The 21,949-nt window shown below is 39.3% G+C and overlaps 1 protein-coding gene across 1 annotated transcript; it reads left to right on the forward strand.

Annotated features, from left to right (window-relative positions):
* Positions 1-3,009: 3,009 nt before the first annotated feature.
* On the forward strand, positions 3,010-5,859 carry LOC133044283 (defensin beta 118-like). Its single transcript, XM_061125682.1, has 2 exons — positions 3,010-3,067; positions 5,609-5,859. The coding sequence occupies exons 1-2, from the start codon at positions 3,010-3,012 to the stop codon at positions 5,857-5,859; spliced, it is 309 nt and encodes a 102-aa protein (XP_060981665.1).
* Positions 5,860-21,949: the final 16,090 nt, after the last annotated feature.

Consider the following 21,949-nt stretch of genomic DNA (forward strand, 5'->3'; position numbering starts at 1 on the left):
AAAGGTTTCTGCAGAGCACAGAGGATAGTCTCTTTTTAAAAGAATGAGTGTTTCACAGCAAGAATATTGTAGGGATTAAGACCGAAACCTCTGAAACCAAACAGACCTGGGTCTGAATCCGACTCTGACATTTATTACATGAGGGGCAGTATGGTCGTTCATCTGTTTTAGATGCCTGACATCTGCACTGCCTTATATTTCAGTAATTTCCTACCATATGAGACAAAGTGAGAGAGTATAACTCTCTCTCTGCAGCTGGGAAGATCACATTGTGTTTCTCAGTCCCTCTAGGGTAAGGGCATGCAGTCTCCAGCACCAGTGTTCTCTTTGCTTGAGGTCCTAGTTCCACTCAGAAGATCAATTCACCAGTTATTGGGTTATGGTTTTGTGGTTATCGGGTCCAAGGGAGGCAGTTCATCAGAGGGACATGCTGTGCAGACAAAAAACAGTTTACTCCTACAACATTCTCTTTGAAGTGAAACTTATAGAAGAATCAGGTGAAATTTTAAGTTTTTGACATAATGAAGACTTTCAAGGAAATAAAAATGGAGCACAAAAAGAATCCACTAGAACTCAAAGCAATATGATCTATTTAAAATTGTATTATAGTAAGTAAAGAATGGTTGCAAGAACTGGATTGGTGATCTGTATGTGATGAAATGGAAGAAATATTTCACAATGCAAAAAAAAATACAGTGAAATGAAAATTGTTAGCTGGGGGATGCTTCCCGTACTTTCCTCATGCTTTCATGAAAAGACTTCTGCTACACACTCCTAGAGGGAAAAGTACCTCTCCAAATAATGAGCTCAAAAATTAGAAGGAGGACATGTACAAGTTATAATTGTTATAATTAGAAATTTCTCAAAACTGAAGAGAAATATGAATTTTAACATTGAAAGTATTCACCAAGTCCCAGGCATATCCATGAGAGAAAACATTTATGACAGAACAAAACAAAATGGCAGAACAACAAAAAATTCCCAGGGTAGAAAGGCATTATTAGGAGATCTAGGCAAAAGATACAAGTTCCAACGAACGAGAGAGTGTCAAGCTAATATTAGACTCTCAAACTAACATCTGATGTTAGTATCAAACTAATATCTGCAATTCTGGAAACTGGGAATGCAATACAATAATTTTTTTTTTTTTTGCTGCGCCCAGTCTTCGTTGCTTTGACGTGGCTTTCTCTAGTTGCGGGGAGCCGGGGCTACTCTTCATTATGATGCACAGGCTTCTCATTGCGGTGGCTTCTCTTGTTGTGAAGCCTAGACTCTAGGCATGCAGGATTTAGTATTTGCAGCCCACAGGCTCAATAGTTGCAGCATGCGGGTACAACAATTTTTATAAACTGTTGAAGGAACTTCAACTTCTGAATCAGATTCACAGACAGAGGGCAATTTCTATGTTAACACAAAAATTAAAGTGTAATTCAAGGGCAAGACGAAGTAGTCTGAAAGGGAAATGTCACTATCTATAGAGAAGCTGTAAAGACTGATGCCATAAAATAAAGCAACAAAATGAATTTTAGTGTTAAATTTAACATAAAAATTTTTGATTAAATGCTTAATCATACTTGGGGATTTTATTGCAATTATCTGAGTCTTTCACAGTTCATGTAAGTAGAAATTAAGTAAGAATATTGGAAATTGATTAAGAGAGCAAAAACTTAATTTAGTAGGGAACATGGTCCTAGATTATACCCCCAACCCCCCAGTTCATTAGCAAAAGGAAACCATTACAACATTCCCCAAATTAAAGAATACCAGGTCCTGGTTTCTGACCATGATCCATTGAGACTAGCAATAAACTACCAAAAAAAAGAAAGAAATAAACCACCTGGAACATTCAGAACAAGAATATTAGACACTTCCTCTGAAGATTATTAGAACTTCTGTGGCCAAGCAGGCATGTGGGCATAAAGTTATATGACTGTTTCTCCAAGGGCTGGCACAGGGCAAAAATAAAGCCTAAGAAAGACACAATTGAGCTGGATCCAGTATGTCAGCTGGGTCCAAAGCTAGAACTTTAGGTCAAAGCATTCAGAGAAGTTTCTGTGCTTTCCCGGGATGCCCATGTCACAAGCAGTGTCCTCGTCACACTTCCTCCACACTGTGTGTCTGTGTATCAGTCCCTCAGTCGTGTCTGTCTCTTTGCAACCCCATGGGGTGTAGCCCGCCAGGCTCCTCAGTCCATGGGATTTTCCAGGTAAGAATACTGGAGTGGGTTGCCATTTCCATCTTCCTGACCCAGGGATCAAACTGGGTCTCCTGCATTGCAGGCAAACTCTTTACCATCTGAGCCACCAGGGAAGTCCTCATCCACCCTGGGAATAGTGGATTTCTGATTACATCAGGCCCTCTGGAAGGGGGCCTGATATACAGTCAGAAGAGTCCTCTCTGCAACTCCTCTCTTGACCTCAGTGTTCCATCGATAAAACAAATAATTCTGACTACTTGATTCCAAAGATCCTAATTGTGAGAGTCTTTAGGATGTTATAATTTGTACTAAAAATGTGTTTACTAAAAATGTGTTACTTCATTAAACCATTGTTTTCTGTGTCACTCTTAATCTAAGACCCTGGCCCTGGGAATACAGTAGAGTCCATTTCTGCCCACAATGCATTTTCAGTTGGTTTAATGCAGTGTGATGAGGACCCAGAGAGGGGAGGAGGGTCTTGGAACAGAGACTATAACACTCCCATGAGCGGGGTGAGACGGGGGCAAGGAACTTCCTAGTGTGTGAGTCCTCTTGTTAAATACTGCCATTATATTGTAGCTTTTTCTTCTGTCCTTCTGCCTTCCCTCAGAGTGCCTAGGCTAAGGTTCTGAGTTGTAAGTAATCAGTTAGTGCTACTGACTCAAGTATCGATGTTCCTTTATGCCTCTTGTTTCACTGCCAGGGCCCCAGCCCCCTGAGCCCCGCCCCATGGAGGCAAATAAAAATCTGAATCCAGAGCTCCATCCCAGAAGTTCTGAACTCTTGGATCTGCCACTTCTTTCTCAAAGACCATGAAATTCTTGCTTCTGACCCTTAGTGTCTTTCTGATCCTGTTCCAGATGTTGCCAGGTAACCAGAACCAGGAAAGAAGGAAAAGAGAGCTAGGGCGGGGAACTGCCTGTGAAAAGGATAGTATCTTTCTGTCCATTCAGACAGGGTTTTCAGAGGCTTCTGAAATCTGCTTGACCTTATCTGAATATACCCTTCTCAGGACAAGCCTGAGGTTCCATATTAAGAATGTGTGTTTGGCCAGGATCCCCAGAGCCATGGAAAAGGGTGGGGTGGTACCACAAAGTCCTTCGGTACTCAGGTGTAACCTTTGCAGGCAAAATTGACTTTGCTACTTTGCACGAATCAATGTCCCAAGGGCCCGACTGAGCAGCTGTCTGGTTTCAGCTGTCTTTACGTTCTCTGCCAGATCATGGGTCCTGGAGCGTATCTTAGACATTAAGTTCTATTATCCCTTCATGTGAAAGCCTGGGATGATAATAATCTATGGAGCAGTCATGTGGAAGTGAGCACAGGTCCTTTCTGCTCCTTTCCAACTACTAAAGTCTGTAATTGTGTTAATGATTTATAATGAAATTACACAAACTCATGGCCAGAACTTTAAACTGTTTATGAAGGCCTGAATAATTTTTAAGCAAGGTACCGTTCACTTCATCTGTCTGATATTTGTAACCTTTTTTCTGTACATTTATAAATTCATATAAATATGTATGTACCTATAGTTCTTTCTTAGCCAAAAAAAGTAGCTATATATTGCTCTAAAATTTTTTTATTCAACAAGGACAAGGAATGTCTTCCTTGTCAGCACATAAAAATTGAACTGATTGCTCCTAGAAGTCTCCTAGTCCATCTTATACAGAAATCATAATTTATGCATCTAACCCCTATGATGGGTAAAATGTGATTTTTTTCCCAAATCTTTGATAAGACTAACAAAACTACAACTGACTTCTTGCACATATATTTTTATTTACTTAGACAAAAGTTTCTAAATAAGTTCCTAGAGGTTAACTTGCTAGGTAGAATAAAAACAAGCTCTTAGTTTAATTGATCTTGTCTGTTGCTTTTTAATCTCCATTTTATATCCTCATTGATATTTATTTTCTTCCTTTGATGGGTTATATTTTTGTCTGTTCTTCTTTTTCTAATTTTTTAGGTAATAGTTTAGGTTGTTTCTTTGAGATTTTTCTTAATTCTTATAAAAGGCCTGCACCACTATGAACTTCCCTATTAGGAAGGAAGTTCCTCTTAGGGAAGTTCCTCTTAGGGAACCTCTTAGGGAAGGTTGTATTTTCATTTTCATTTGTCTCCAAGTATTTTCTGGTTTCTTCTTTGATTTCATTTTTGACCCACTGTTTTTTTAATAGCATGTTGGTTAGTCTCCATGTGTTCATTCTTTTCTGCTTTTCTTTCTCTGATTGATTTCTAGTTTCATACAGTTGTGGTCAGACTTCCCTGGTGGCTCAGTGGTAAAGAATCCCCTGCAATGCAGGAGGCACAGGAGATGTGGGTTCAGTCCCTGGGTTGGGAAGATTCCCTTGAGGAGAGCATGGCAACTGACTCCAGTATTCTTGCCTGGAAAATCCCATGGACAGAGGAGCCTGGGAGACTACAGTCCATACGGTTGCAAAGAGTCGGACCTGACCGAGACTGAGCACGCATGCACAGTTGTGGTCAGAAAAGATGCTCGAGCCAATAAACACATGAAAAGATGCTCAACATCGCTTATCATTAGAGAAACGTAAATCAAAACTACAATGAGGTATCACCTCACATCAGTCAAAATGACCATCATCAAAAACTCTACAAAGAAGAATTATTGGAAAGGGTGTAAGAGAACAAGGAAACTCCTGCACTGTTGGTGGGAATGTAAACAAATACAGTCTTTTTGAGAACAGTATGGAGATTCCTTAAAAAACTAGGAATAAATCTCTAACATATGATCCAGTAAACCCCTACTGGGCATATACTCTGAGAAAACCATAATTGAAAAAGACACATGTACCCCCCAATATTCATTGCAGCACCATTTACAGTAGCTAGGACATGTCGATGTCCATCAACAGATGAATGGATAAAGAATATGTGGTACATATTATACAATGGAATATTACTCAACCATAAAAAGTAACAAATTTGAGTCAGTTGTAGTGAGGTGGATGAACCTAGAGCCTCTTATACAGAGTGAAGTAAATCAGAAAGATTAAAGCAAATATCATATATTAACACATATATGTGGAATCCAGAAAAATAGTACTGACAAACCTATTTTTAGGGAAGGAATGGAGACGCAGATGTAGAGAACTGTCTTGTGGACAAAGAGGGGGAAGGAGAGAGTGGACAGATTGAGAAAATAGCATCAACATATGTACACTATCATGTGTAAAATAGATAGTAAATCAACTATACTCCAATATAAAATAAAAAGTCTTTAAAAAGGAAAAAAACAGAAATGTAGCATGTACAGAACCTTGCTTTGCTTACATAATCTCCTTTAGTAAAGACAGGGTTATTATGAAGATTACAGATATGGTTGCCCTAATTGTTATGACTATCTTCCTCAGCATATGGAGATAATTGCCCTTTTTTCACTTTTTTCAGTCTGCAGGGGCCGAAAATCTTGTTGGATCATTAAAGGACACTGCAGGAAAGACTGCAAATCTGGTGAACAGGTTAAAAAGCCATGTAGAAATGGTGACTATTGCTGTGTTCCAAGCAAAACAGATTCTCAACCACACAGACCAACTCAAGCAACTACCAGAAAATATCAAACTTTTACTGATAAGATGAAAAGAAATGCTTTTTTGGAGCAAATACCAATAATCTTGAATAACAAGCAGGAAGTAGAATAAATTGGGGACTTCTCAGACCAGGGATTGTTAACTTCAGTCTCTCTTACATGAGTCCATTAAAGCACACGAAAAACTCTCTTCTATCATTCATCTCTGTCCTCACAAGGCTGAATTTAATGGAGTAATCAATGTGAGTACAGCAAATGATATGTAAAATTGAGTAGAGAGCTTTTTACTTTTTTCTTTGTGGTTACTGTCATCACCTTTTCCTAGAACAGCATGAGGATGGTGAAGCATTCAACAGTCACTTCCATCCATCTGAAGCAATACAGTTTTATGTCAAACAGTTTATACTCAAGTCTGAAATGAATTATATTCTATGCCTGGGATTTAATAAAATGTTTTTGATCATTCAAAAGAAAAAAAATGTGAAGGTGTCCAAAACACTGAAAATACCCTGATGTCCCACTCCCACTAATATATAATTCTAAACCAAACAATGATAAATGAATTAGTTAGAAGGAAATTCAGAAAACTTCCAATATTTCCCTTGAAAACTTCTTCAAAGAATTCTTTTGAAAAGATCAAGCATCAAATTACTTCGGCCAATAAAAACATGTTCCCTTTTTTTTGCACCTGCTTTGATAGTGCCCTATGTCAGTGGCACTATTCTCTCCATTTGGGCCTTGCCTTCCCAAAACAAGTTTGGGAAGCCTCAGGGAAATTCCTTGTTCTATGCTTGCCTTCTGGTTCAACATTAGTACCTCCTTTATTTTATTTTATTTTGCCAATAGCTACCAGAACACTAGGAGAAGGCAATGGCACCCCACTCCAGTACTCTTGCCTGGAAAATCCCATGGACGGAGGAGCTTGATAGGCTGCAGTCCATGGGGTCGCTAAGAGTCGGACACGACTGAGCGACTTCACTTTCACTTCTTACTTTCATGCATTGGAGAAGGAAATGGCAACCCACTCCAGTGTTCTTGCCTGGAGAATCCCAGGGACGGGGGAGCCTGGTGGGCTGCCATCTATGGGGTCGCAGAGAGTCGGACACGACTGAAGCGACTTAGCAGCAGCAGCAGCAACCAGAACACTAAGAGTTTTTTTTTCATAAATTGAAAGACACCTCAGATAAATCCATCCTGTTTATCACTCAACTTTGGTTGTAAACTTCTATCTGACACAGGCTAACAGAGAAGAATACAGAGCCAAGAATTAAAAACCCTCCCATGTGATTAACTAATAATTCCACAATGGGGCCAAGAATAGTATATGTGGAAGGGATAAATCTCTTCAATAAATGAATGGTATTGGGAAAATTGGATAACCACATGAAAAAGAATGAAATTGGATCCCTCTCTTACACCACTCACAAAAATTAACTCAAAATTGATTTAAATGTAAGAGCTGAAACTTTAAAATTCTTAGAGGAAGAGCGGACTGGTCTTGGCAATTATCTTTTTTGATATGATACCAAAAGCCCAGAAAACAAAAGTAAAAATAAACAAATGTGAGTACACCTAACTAAAAATCTTCCACACTGCCAAAGAAACCATCAACAAAATGAAAAGGCAACCTATAAAATGGGAGAAAACATTTGCAAATTATATATTTCATAAGGGGTTAAAATTATAAGGGACACATATAATTCAATAACAACAAAAAAAAAATCTGTACATGGAAAGGTGGCCAACATCACTAATAATCAGGGAAATTCAAATCAAAATCATGAGATATCACCTCACACCTATTAGAATTGGTATCACCAAGAAGATAAGAGATAAAAAAATGTTGATGAGGATGTAGAGAAAAGTGAATTTTTATGCACTCTTGTGGGAGTGTAAACTGGTTCAACAACCATGGATATATACCTAAAAGAAATGAAAACAAGGTATCAAAGAGCTATTTGCTCTCCCAAGTTTATTCCAGCGTTAGTCACAATAGCCAAGATACAGAAATAACCTAAGTGTCCCTCAAGGATAAATGGATAAAGAAGATGTGGTATACATTTGGTATACATACATAATGAAAAAGAAAAAACGTCCTGTCATTTATAACCTCATGGATGGACCTTGAGGACATCATGCTAAGTAGATAAGTCATATAGAAAGACTGTGTTAGTCACTCAGTCATGTCCAACTCTTCGTGATCCCATGGACTGTATCCCCACCAGGTTGCTCTGCCTATGGGCTTCTCCAGGCAAGAATACTGGAGTGGGTTGCCATTCCCTTCTCCAGGGGATCTTCCTGACCCAGGGATCAAACCCAGGTCTCCCTCATTGAGGGTAGATTCTTTACCATCTGAGCCACCAGGGGAACCCTCAGATAAGTCATATAGAGAAAGACAAATACTGGAGGATATCACCTATGTGTGGAAATTAAAAAAGTCAGACTCATAAAAACAGAGAATAAATGGAGGTTACCAGGGGCTGGGGGTTGGGAGAATAGGAGAGATGTTGTTTAAGGGTGAAAATTTGCAACTAGTAGACAAATAAGTCCTAAAGATCTAATGGATAGTATAATTAATATAGATAACAGTAGTGTATTATAATTATCAAACTTGGTGAAAGACTAGATCTTAAATGTCCCCATTACCAAAAAAAAAAAAAAATGATAATTATGTGACATGGCAGAGGTGCTAACTATCACTATAATGGCAAGCATATTACAGTATATAAATGGATCAAATCAACATGATGTACACCTTAAATGTGCACAGTTTTACATGTCAAATATATTTCAGTTAAAAGATAAAGTAAAAACCTCCCTAAATAAATAAGTCTGTCTGATGTCCTGCCCTAGAAAGAGGTGGGCCAGCGGTATGTGATCCTTCTGTCTCCTTTGCTTAAGGACTAGACAACAAAAACAGCCTTCTTGGTTTACAGGCTCCAGGGCCTTGTTTTCTTGACCCAAGCTCTAGCCATATCTGGCAATCCAAGAACCTATATGGGAAGTAGCTAACCCTGTATGATACTTGCTTTCATGAAGACATATGTGTTAGGGGAAGAAGACTCAGAAAAGAACCAAAAGAAGCTCTAATTTATGTTCCAGCATAAGCACCAAAGGGAGGAGAAGGCTCAATATCAGTTTTATTATGTACTTTTTGTTACCTCCATTAAGAAGTTCATTCCCCAGGTCCATGCCTCAAGGATTCTGGATTGGTTTTGGTCTCTGCATATGTCTGTTTTCTTGGAGACTCGACAAAGTGAGAAGCCTTGAGTTCCCCTTCATGGTCTGAATATGTGATAATCTCACATTATGGGAAACTGTAGGAAAATCTTATCCTGAATAAGATGAGCTTATTTATGGCTACAAGTGAGGTTAAGCCCAGGTGTGCTGGCCACAGTCTCACAGACATTTCCTAGCCCAGTAGCCCTCATTGAACCCGTCCTTGTTAAATCATTATAAACTCCCAGCTGGTGTGATTCTCTCTAAACTTCAGATGTTATAACATTAGGAGCTCTATTTCCCTTTTGAATTTAACAACAATTAAATTTGAGTTCTAAGAACAAATCACTACTCAAACATGGCAGCACTAAAAAAAATTTGTTTTTAAACAATGACATAGAGAATTGATACTATCACACTTTATAGATGAGGAAACCAAGGCCCAAAAAGTTCCATGTGGTTGACTTATTTAACAAATATTTTCCAAATATCTATCATTTTGAAAGGCATTGTGGTTGATACTGGAGCTACAGTATTGAAGATTCCAGGTTTGTTATCTGATCTGGTAAAACTTGCTTTCTAGCAAAAAAAGAAGTGGAAAGTAAGCAAGTGAAAAATAAATATTTTGTGATTGCTACTATCAATGAGATAAGAATGGGACTCATACCAAATAACAACTTGAATAAGAGTGCTGATTTTAGATGGAGTATTCAGAGAAATCCCTTCTGAGAATGTGATAGTCAAGATAAAAGCAAACACCCACAAAAAAATATCATAGGAACAATGTTCTAAGAAGAGGATATTAAAAAAAAAAATGTAATAGATGGTATATAGTCAGGATAGGATAGATTATATTGCAATAGCAAATAAACCCTGAAATCTCAGTGGGTTAACAATAGCAATTTATTATGCAAAGTTTAATGTGGTTCACTCAGACCTTCTCCTCTTGTAGTTACTGATGGCATCTGAAAAATGTGGCATCTAAGGTGAATACAGCAAAGAAAAAGGGTGCTGGATAACCCTATAAAGTGTCCTTAAGTAAGACAGGAAGGCTTACATCATTTTTCTTGTTATTCCCATTGGTCAGAGCCCAGTCACATGACACCAACTTAGCTTTAAGAAAGGCTCTAAAATGAAGAAGCACGTAGATATTCAGTGAGCTAACAGAGTCTACCGTGGTCTCAAATGGTCAGATCCTGTTAATCTCTTCTTCCTGCATGTGGAACACATTCAATTCCTTTCCAAGAGGCACAATTCAAAGTTCAATCCAGCTCAAAGCCCAGTATTCTTGAGTGATGCATGGCTCTCACCATCAGATCCGAAAGTGAGTTTCCTCAATCTGACAGCCTATGAACTAAAAAGACAATCTGTATGCCAATTCACACATATAAAGGCTAGTGCTAGATCAGAAATAAAGTAACTAGACTTCCCTGGTGGCACAGTGGATAAGAATCCTCCTGCCAATGCAGGGGACACAGGTTCAATCCCTGGTCTGGGAAGATTCCATATGCCGCGGAGCAACTAAGCCCATGTGCCACAACTACAGATCCTGCACTCTAGAGCCCCAAAATTGCAACTACTGAGCCCACACACCCTAGAACCAGCAAACTGCAACTACTGAGCTGGCATGCTACAACTACTGAAACCCATGCACCTACAGCCTGTGCTGTAGAGAGGCCACCTCCACAAGAAGCCCATGCACCACAAGCAGAGAGTAGCCCTCACTCTCAGCAACTAGAGAGAGCCCATGTGCAGCAATGACGATCCAGCACAGTAAAAAATAAATTTTTTAAAAAAAAATGTTTAAAGAAATAAAGTAACTATAATAAACATTTTCTCTTAGAAAAGACCAGCAGCCTTTGTTCCATACCAATGCTGAAATACCTTTAGGCTAAATGGTAAGGCTCTCACCCGTGCCTAAGGGAAAGTCCTTGCCGACGCCATAATTCTGTACTCTGAGATGAATTCCCTTGCCCTTTATTCTCTGTGATTCCCAAATCCATTTCTTTGGAGCTTCCTCCACAATTGTACATAATTCTTGTACATTCTTCCTCCTTGTACATAATTCTTGGTCATGTCCAAAATTGTGTTTGAAAACTTGCCTTTGGAGCCTGCCTCCTTCAAGGAGATCGATGGAATCACTGAAGATCATGATCTTCAGTGGAAGATCAGAGAATCAAAGATTGTTTGCCAGCTCAGACAGAGGCTCTGTTGATCTGGGGTTAATGGTTTCTTTGGCAATATGGTAGTATTAAAGACTTAGTAGCTTCCTAATCCATTTGCTTCCAGTCAGTTCCATCTGCAGCTAACCAAGTCCAATGTCATTTCTAAACTTATGCTTCTTTGTGTTATTGTCTCTCTCTCCCTCTCTCTCTTTCTCTCCTTCACTTGAGTGGCAGCTACCTTGAGGCTCTCAGGCTTCAGGTGAAAGTCCGTATCCCTAACCTAATTGTTTTTCACTTCATCCAGAAATGAAATATTTTGCTAGGATTTAGTTGTTCAATGTCTTTTTAAATTCTATCCCTTAATATTTGGGAAACCAAGATAAGTCTACTTTTCTAATCCTTCAAGGCCCTCAATTTCTGGACTCCCTCTATTCCAGATTATTTCTATTTGCAAACTGGCCAGTTCTTTCTTGAAGTTGACCTTCTCTGGGAATAACATATCAAACACAGACACAATCACTATGTACCAGCATACACCAGAACATGTGTTTGTTCTCCATATTTTACCCCTGGAGGTGGGAGATTAGCAGACATGTGATCTCCAGCCCTTGTTACATGTAACAGCTTTACCAAATATTCTGCCATGTCACAGTATGGATAACCACCTTTCCAGCCTCCAATGTCAGTTTTCTCCCTGCCTGCTGGACTGTTGAGCCAAAGCAAATATTTTGAGTTCCTGTTGGGGTATCAGCTTATTTCTTATAACAATTCCTAAATTAGTTAAGACAGGAAAACATCTACCATAGTAACAAATAAACTGTCAAAATCTCAAATAAAGTTTTATTTCTCATTAATGCAGAGTCCAGTGGGCCTTAGGAAGCATCACTACAAACAAAGCTCATGGAGGTGATAGAATTCCAGTTGAGCTATTTCAAATCCTAAAAGATGATGCTGTGAAAGTGCTGCACTCAATATGCCAGCAAATTTGGAAAACTCAGCAGTGGCCACAGGACTGGAAAAGGTCAGTTTTCATTCCAATCCCAAAGAAAGGCAATGCCAAAGAATGCTCAAACTACCGCACAATTGCACTCATCTCACACGCTAGTAAAGTAATACTCAAAATTCTCCAAGCCAGGCTTCAGCAGTACATGAATGGTGAACTTCCAGATGTTCAAGCTGGTTTTAGAAAAGGCAGAGGAACAGGAGATCAAATTGCCAACATGCACTGGATCATCAAAAAAGCAAGAGAGTTCCAGAAAAACATCTATTTCTGCTTTATTGACTATGCCAAAGCCTTTGACTGTGTGGATCACAATCAACTGTGGAAAATTCTGAAAGAGATGGGCATACCAGACCACCTGACCTGCCTCTTGAGAAACCTGTATGCAGGTCAGGAAGTCACAGTTAGAACTGGACATGGAACGACAGACTGGTTCCAAATTGGGAAAGGAGTACATCAAGGCTGTATATTGTCACCCTGCTTATTTAACTTATATGCAGAGTACATCATGAGAAACTAGACTGGAGGAAGCACAAGCTGGAATCAAGAATGCCGGGAGAAATATCAATAACCTCAGATATGCAGATGACACCACCCTTATGGCAGAAAGTGAAGAAGAACTAAAGAGCCTCTTGATGAAAGTGAAAGAGGAGAGTGAAAAAGTTGGCTTAAAGCTCAACATTCAGAAAACTAAGATCATGGCATCTGGTCCTATCACTTCATGGCAAATAGATGGGGAGACAGTGGAAACACTGCCAGACTTTATTTTTTTGGGGGGGGCTCCAAAATCACTGCAGATGGAGATTGCAGCCATGAAATTACAAGATACTTACTCCTTGGAAGGAAAGTTATGACCAACCTAGATAGCATACTAAAAAGCAGAGACATTACTTTGTCAACAAAGGTCCATCTAGTCAAGGCTATGGTTTTTCAAGTGGTCATGTATGGATGTGACAGTTGGACTATAAAGAAAGCTGAGCACCAAAGAATTGATGCTTTTGAACTGTGGTGTTGGAGAAGACTCTTGAGAGTCCCTTGGACTGCAAGGAGATCCAACCAGTCCATCTTAAAGGAGATCAGTCCTGGGTGTTCATTGGAAGGACTGATGTTGAGGCTGCAACTCCAATACTTTGGCCACCTGATGTGAAGAGTTGATTCATTTGAAAAGACCCTGATGCTGGGAAAGATTGAGGGCAGGAGGAAAAGGGGATGACAGAGGATGAGATGGTTGTATGGCATCACCGACTCAATGGACATGGCTTTGAATAAACTCCGGGAGTTGGTGATGGACAGGGAAGCCTGGCGTGCTGCAGTTCATGGGGTTGCAAAGAGTCAGACACAACTGAGCCACTGAACTGAACTGAACTGAATGCAGAGTCCCATGTAGATCAAATGGTCCATTCACAACTTGTAGCTATAAAATGTGGAACACAGGGCCCCCAAGTTCACCATGGCAGGGGAAATGAGGACTGACTAGACACATGGAATGTGCCACATGCCAGGCCTGGAAGTGACATACAACACTTATATAAGAATCCTATTGGCCACCGTCCAGTCAAATTGTCCTGTGAGAAGCTGAGGAATGCAGAGGAGTGCATGAATATTTGGTGAACTCTAACAATTTCTGCTCCAGTAGGAAAGAGATTTTGTGTAGCTATTGTGATGACTAAATTAAAGCTGGGAAACATGGAAAAAGAAAGATGATTTAGGAGGCATCTGAGGTGGCCTGATCAGGATGTTCACGGTAGGAAAAAAAAAAAGTATGTAACTGTGATATCTATTTTACTTCATTTTTTAATTTTTATTTTATGTTGGAGCATAGTTTATTAACAATATTGTGTTAGTTTCATGTTTACAGCCAACTGATTCCATTATACATGTACCTATATCTATTATTTTTCAAATTCATTTCCCACTTAGGTTATTAGAGTATTGAACAACATTCCCTGTGCTATATAGCAGTGTGTACATATCAATTCCAAACTCCCAATCTACTCATTCCCTCCGGTAACCATAAGTTCATTCTCTAAGTCTATTTCTGTTTCATAAATAAGTTCATTTGTAGTTTTTTTTAGATTTCACATGTAAGCAATATGTTTTGGAGGTGGAGACACAAAAGGAATGATTTGCTAATAGACTAGGTGTGAAAAGTGAAAGTGAAGTTGCTCAGTCATGTCTGATTCTTTATGACCCCATGGTCTGTAGCCTATCAGGCTTCTCCATCCATGGGATTTTTCAGGCAAGAGTACTGGAGCAGGTTGTCATTTCCTTCTCCAGGGGATCTTTCCGACCCAGGGATCAAACACGGGTGTCCCACATTGCAGGCAGTCGCTTTACCCTCTGAGCCACCAGGGAAGCCTTATGTGGACTAGGTGTAGTTAGAAGAAATGAGGCAGAGAAATGTCGGGATCAATAATGACTCTGAACATTTAAGCACTAATGTGAACAGTGATGCCATTTACTGAAATGGGGAAGACAGAAATGGAAGCAAGTAGAATGGGTTTAGGGACAAAACTATGAAAAATCCAAGTGGAGTTGACCGACATATAATCTGATATGTGAGACAGTAGCTCAAAGCAAATTTGAAGCAAAGGATATAAATTTAGAACTTTCCAGAACACATAACTCATCAGAAATGTAACTACAGGATTCCTCCAGAAACCCTGAATAAGTTAATATGTTTGCAGTTTGTCACTTAATTGCTAGGTATATTTTGCAGTAAAATTTCCCAATATAAACTTAAGTATTCATTCTACCTATCTTTTCCTTGGAATCTGGTCTGAGTTTCATACTTGGAAGTGTTTTCACCACTAAAAGATTATAAAAATAGCTATTTATATGTTCTAGTACACTTGTGGGTCCTAAGAGAATAAGCTTTCATTTGCAAGATAGTTGACTTGGATAAGGTTATTATGTTGTTGTTCAGTTGCTCAGTTGAGTCCGACTCTTTGTGACCCCATGGACTGCAGCACACCAGGCTTCCCTGTCCTTCACCATCTCCTGGAGTTTGCTCAAAATCATGTCCATTGAGTCGGTGATGCCATCCAACCATCTCATCCTCTGTCGTCCCCTTCTGTCTTCAATCTTTCCCAGCATCAGGGTCTTTTCTAATAAGTCAACTATTCGAATCAGGTGGCCGAAGTATTAGACCTTCAACTTCAGCATCAGTCCTTCCAAAGAATATTCAGAGTTGATTTCCTTTAGGATTGACTGGTTTGATCTCCTTGCTGTCCAAGAGACTCTCATGAGTCTTTTCCAGTACCACAATTCGAAAGCATCAACTCTTTGGTGCTCAACCTTCTTTATGGTGCAACTCTCACATCTGTACATGACTATTGGAAAAGCCATAGCTTTGACTATATAGACCTTTGTTGGCAGTGATGTCTGCTTTTTAATATGCTATCTAGGTTTGTCATAGCTTTCCTTCCAAGGAGCAAGCGTCTTTTAATTTTATGGCTGCAGTCACCATCTGCAGTGATTTTGAAGTCCAAGAAAATAAAGTCTGTCACTGTTTCCATGAGTACCTACATGTCAAAATTGTCAAATTGTATACTTTAAATATGTACAATTATGGTTTGTTAATTATAACTCAGTAAACCTTTCACAGGTAACTCTGTCAAATGGCCTTCAGGGTGGCCTTGTCAAAAGTAACATCCCAAGCTACCATGGAGCTGCCTTCGGTAGAAAGCATTTCTGGTGACACTGGATAACACCCCCCTTTTAGGCCTGTTTTAAACAATCTCCCCAAACTGCAGCAAATCCACTTTACTATCTTAGACAAGTAACTTCCCCAAGTAGACACATACGTGAGGGACTAGAAATTGACACATGTTCACTACATTTTATTCCACAATACTTTACTGAGAATATCTTGAGAGTTCAAAAATGAGAGACACAGTCCTTATTCTCAGGAATCTCACAATCCAGTTGGGAGACAGACACAACTAGATAGTGCAAAAGCAGGCTTATCCTGGAGTGAGAGGGACTGTGACCAGAGAAGGCAGGACCCTGATGAGAGGCTCTGCAGAAGCCAGGGACAATCTCTTGGTGTGCAATTCCTCTGAACACTTCCTAAAAGCCTATAACTTATAAAACCTCTGCGTGCCCTCCCCGTGCCTGTAACAGATGCTTGATTGAGGTACCAGCCAACAGACTAATGTTCTGCATGGATTAACATTTACGTATCTGTCCAGTTCAGTGCCCCATCCATCTGCCCCCACTCCAGAGAGGCCAATAAAACTCTATTTCAAATTCATACTGCACAAAGTGTTCTTGACTCCTGGATCCACTGCCTCCAACTTCCCAAGGACCATGAGACTCCTGCTCCTGACTTTTACTGTCCTTGTGTTCCTACCACAAGTGACCCCAGGTAATCAGAACCCAGGGAAGCTGCAAAAACAGAGGTAGACTAGGTTCCGGTCCATGTAAATTTCCAACGTGGCATGGCACTCCCCCAACCTGAGTGGCTCCGTGGTCCCCATGTTGGAACCATGTCCCTGGCAAGGGTAGAACCTAAGGGTAGGACAAGTTGTCTGCTGTAGACAAGGGTGACCCCAAACATCCAGAGTTGTCCTTGGCTCTGTGTCCCAAGTTGCTACCTAAGGAACCGGGTGGCAGCTTGACTCAGTTCAGTTGTCCTTCCACTTTGTGCCAGCTCTTGAAAATAATTCCCAAAGTCCACTTTCCTATGTTTTCCTGACCCTAAAAGTCTTGTTATAGCTTTAAATGAGTTTCTTTTTTTTCTCTTCATAGTCTGGAATTTGGCAAACAGGTCAGAAAGTATCTGCAGAGCTGTTATTCAAAAAATAGAACTGACTTTCATTCTCTCTTCTATGATAGAAGTCTAGGCTTTTAATCATTACTGCTTTAAGATACAGAGAACAGACTTGTGGACACAGCAGAGGAAAGAGAGAGTGGGACGAGTTGAGAGAGTAGCACTGAAATATATATATTGCATACGTAAAATAGACAGCTAGTGGGAAGTTGCTGTGTAACATGGGAGCTCAACCCGGTGCACTGTGTCAGTCTAGAGGAATGAGTACACTTATGTGTACTCATGTGTACTTATGTGTAGAGGAATGTACACTTATGGATGGTTCACATTGTCATATGGCAGAAACCAACACAATATTGTGAAGCAATTATCCTCCAATTAAAAATAAAAAATTTTAAGTAAAAAATTACTACTTTATTAAGTATATCTAAAGTCTGACCAAAACTTTGAAATTGTGACTGAAGGGGTTTGTTTCTTATTAATTTATTTATTTTAATTGGAGGCTAATTACTTCACAATATTGTAGCGGTTTCTGCCATATATTGACATCAATCATGGACATGAGTTTGAGTAAACTCCGGGAGTTGGTGATGGACAGGGAGGCCTGGCATGCTGTGATTCATGGGGTCGCAAAGAGTCGGACACGACTGAGCAACTGAACTGAACTGACATCAATCAGCCGTGGGTGTACATGTGTCCCCCATCCTGAACCCCCCTCCACCTCCCTCCCCATCCCATTCCTCACGGTCATCCCAGTGCACCGGTCCTGAGCACCCTGTCTCATGCATCGAACCTGGACTGGCGATCTATTTCGCATATGGTAATATACATGTTTCAATGCTATTCTCTCAAATCATCCCATCCTTGCCTTCTTGCAGAGTCCAAAAGTCTGTTCTTTACATCTGTGTCTCTTTTGCTGTCTTGCATATAGGGTCATCATTACGCTATTTTTCTTTCTGACTTACTTAACTCTGTATAATAGGCTCCAGTTTCATCCACCTCATTAGAACTGATTCAAATGCATCCTTTTTAATAGCTGAATAATATTCCATTGCGTATACGTACCACAGCTTTCTTATCCATTCGTCTGCCGACGGACGTCTTGGTTGCTTCCATGTCCTAGCTATTGTAAACAGTGCTGCGATGAACACTGGGGTACATGTGTCTCTTTCAATTCTGGTTTCCTCAGTGTGTATGCCCAGCAGTGGGATTGCCGGGTCATATGGAAGTTCTATTTCCAATTTGAAATTGTAACTGAAGAGTTTTTATACAAAGTACATTACTTTCCACTTTGTTGTATATCTCTCAAGATACATTTCAATGTATAAGCAAAGCTTTATAAAAGTTAGTCTATATATTGGTTTTTATTAAAAAAACAAACACACTGTATACATAGTTATGTGGTGTTCATCTTTCATTAATAATATTTTGTGATCATCTTTCCCTGTCACCACCTAAAGATCTGCCTCATTCTTTGCAATGTTGTAAAATTCCACTGTGAGATAAGCCATAATTGATGAATGGTTATTTGGGGATTTCCCAACTTTCTAATGAACACATCATGAACATACTTGTATACATATCTTTACATATTTGGACAAGAATTATACAAAATAGATTCCCTGAAATCAAATGACCTAGAAGTCAAAAGGTAAGTGTAAAAGATCTTATTCCATTAATTCCTCCTTTATATGCGTGGGGGTGTTGAGACTAGGAAAGAGACAGAGGTGAAAGCAATCCATAAATCTTGGAAACTTAGAGTACGTGGGAAGTGAAGGAAGTATTACATGTTCTGAGGTTTTAAGTTTGAGTATTCTGGTAAGAGATATAAATTTAACACCATCCCTTTACAGGAAATAGTTGAGATGATAAAGGAAGCATGAGGTCTTCATGTTTTATCTTGGATAGCCCCTATGTTTAAGAAAGAAGAATAAAAATCAGTGACATTTATAGGAACAGGGAAATCCTTCTATCTCTCACCAACATTTTACAAGGGTCACCACATCACCATAATCCCTCCAGTGCTCAGCATTACTTTTATCTGAGTAATAGCACTCTGTTGGGTTTTTATGGTGGTTTTTTTTTTGCACTCCTCTTATCCTGTATATATCCAAATATTCATGAACAGCCTGCTTTCAAAAACCTGCAAGACCCCGTGAGATCTCAACCTCCATTATATTTCTCCATTACTCTCCACCTAATTTATTCTACAGTCACCATGACAACCTTATCTTCAAAAACTTTCTTCAAAAACTTTGAGATAAATCCTGCCTCTGGGCCTTTGTACTTGCAGCTTCCTCCGCCTGGTACACTCTTTCTCCAATTAGTATCGAAAGCTCGCTTTCTCACTTCCTTCTCAATGAGGTCTTTTACTATTCCTCTTCCAAACACATGCTTCCTATTCCGCTTTCCTTGTTACAATGCTCTTCAGAATACTTTTCATCTATACCTAATGGCATCTTAAATAAAGAACATTTTACTTTCTTCTCTTACTTACAGTCTTACTGATTGTTTCTCGAAAAGACAAATCTCCATGAGAGCAGAAAGCTTAGTTTATTTTGCTAACAGATATATCTTCCTGTATCCTGAACAGTGCCTTCAATGTTTGTTGAATAAATAAACAAGTTACATTTGTTGAATGAATAAACAGGTTCCACTTTTGTTAATGTGAACCGTGAACTTCCAGATGTTCAAGCTGGTTTTAGAAAAGGCAGAGGAACAGGAGATCAAATTGCCAACATCCGCTGGATCATCAAAAAAGCAAGAGAGTTCCAGAAAAACATCTATTTCTGCTTTATTGACTATGCCAAAGCCTTCGACTGTGTGGATCACAATCAACTGTGGAAAATTCTGAAAGAGATGGGCATACCAGACCACCTGACCTGCCTCTTGAGAAACCTGTATGCAGGTCAGGAAGCAACAGTTAGAACTGGACATGAAACAACAGACTGGTTCCAAATACGAAAAGGAGTACATCAAGGCTGTATATTGTCACCCTGCTTATTTAGCTTACATGCAGAATACATCATGAGAAACGCTGGACTGGAGGAAGCACATGCTGGAATCAAGAATGCTGGAAGAAATATCAATAACCTCAGATATGCAGATGACACCACCCTTATGGCAGAAAGTAAAGAAGAACTAAAGAGCTTCTTGATGAAAGTGAAAGAGGAGAGTGAAAAAGTTGGCTTAAAGCTCAACATTCAGAAAACTAAGATCATGGCATCTGGTCCCATCACTTCATGGCAAACAGATGGGGAAACAGTGGAAACGGTGGCTGACTTTATTTTTCTGGGCTCCAAAATCACTGCAGATGGTGATTGCAGCCATGAAATTACAAGATGCTTACTCCTTGGAAGGAAAGTTATGACCAACCTAGACAGCACATTAAAAAGCAGAGACACACTACAATATTGTAAAGTAATTAGCCTCCAACTAATAAAAATAAATGAAAAATTAAAAATTAAAAATAAAAAGCAGAGACATTACTTTGTCCACAAAGGTCCGTCTAGTCAAGGCTGTGGTTTTTCCAGTGGTCATGTATGGATGTGAGAGTTGAACTGTGAAGAAAGCTGAGCGCTGAAAAATTGATGCTTTTGAACTGTGGTGTTGGAGAAGACTCTTGAGAGTCCCTTGGACTGCAAGGAGATCCAACCAGTCCATCCTAAAGGAAATCAGTCCTGAATGTTCTTTGGAAGGACTGATGCTGAAGCTGAAACTCCAATACTTTGTCCACCTGATGCGAAGAACCAACTCATTTGAAAAGACCCTGATGCTGGGAAAGATTGAAGGCAGGAGGAAAAGGGGATGACAGAGGATGAGATGGCATCACCAACTCAATGGACATGGGTTTGGGTGGCCTCCGGGAGTTGGTGATGGATAGGGAGGCCTGGCGTGCTGCGGTTCATGGGGTCGCAAAGAATCAGACACGACTGAGCAACTGAACTGAACTGAACTGAACTTCTGTTAATTGCCTATTTATATCTTTTGCTCATTGTTTCTACTTGGCAGGTGATGCTTTTTTGCTGATAGGTAGATCTTTATCTATTTTTTATATTATTCCCTAGTCAGTTTTAGTCACTGGGTATTATTCCTTATCCTGTCATCTACCTATCTATGAACTTTGCCCATTACATGTTCTTCAACTGAACAGAAAACTTAATTCTGGTCTAATCAAATTCAACAATATTCTGCCTTGTGAGTCGTGCTTGGTGATTTTCTTAAAGAAGTTTTTCCTCTTCTTAGGTCTCAAAGGAAATCTCTGATTTTATCTTCTAATAACTTTTCAGCCTTGCCTTTCACATTTAAATCTTTAAGCCACAAGATGGAACGTGTAAATCCACTTTTATTTTTCTCATGGAGTTGACCAGTTTTCCCAATACTGTATGCTAAATAATGTATGCCTCTTCATTGACTTACAGTGTCATTGTTAGAGTATATTAAGCTCTTCATGGAATATTGCAAACTGTCTACTCTGTTCTATTGGTCTATTTGTTCTGGTGACAAGCTACTATGTATTTTTTATTACAATGGCTTGATAGGCTGTCAGTGTCTAGAAGGGCAAGATTTTGTCTTGTTTCTTTTTTAAAGTAATATTAGCTATTGGTGGCCTTTATTCTTCATTATAAATTTTAAAGTAAATTGATGAAGTTTCCCAAAAATCCCACTGGGATCTTGATGAGAATTTCATTAAATTTGTGGATAAATTTACAGGAAAGTAAATCTATATATTAATTGTCATCTCTTTCAAGATCACACTTTCTATTGTGGTTTTAAAATGTATCCCATAGAGGTCTTAGATATTTCCAGTTTAAAACAAGATATTTCATGACTATGACATATATTTTATTATACTTTTTAGTCAGTTACTGTTGGTGTAGAAAAGTGTCATTGAGTCTTGTAAGTTGATATTGCATCTGACATAATTACTGAACTCCTGATAATTGTAATAATTTGTTGGTTACTTTTTTATATTATAATCATGACTGATAGAATGAATGACAGTTTTCTCCCTTTCCTTCCAATCCTTATACTCTTGTTTGGT

The sequence above is a fragment of the Dama dama genome, chromosome 23 (genome assembly GCF_033118175.1).
Source record: "Dama dama isolate Ldn47 chromosome 23, ASM3311817v1, whole genome shotgun sequence".
NCBI classification, from domain to species: Eukaryota; Metazoa; Chordata; class Mammalia; order Artiodactyla; family Cervidae; genus Dama; species Dama dama.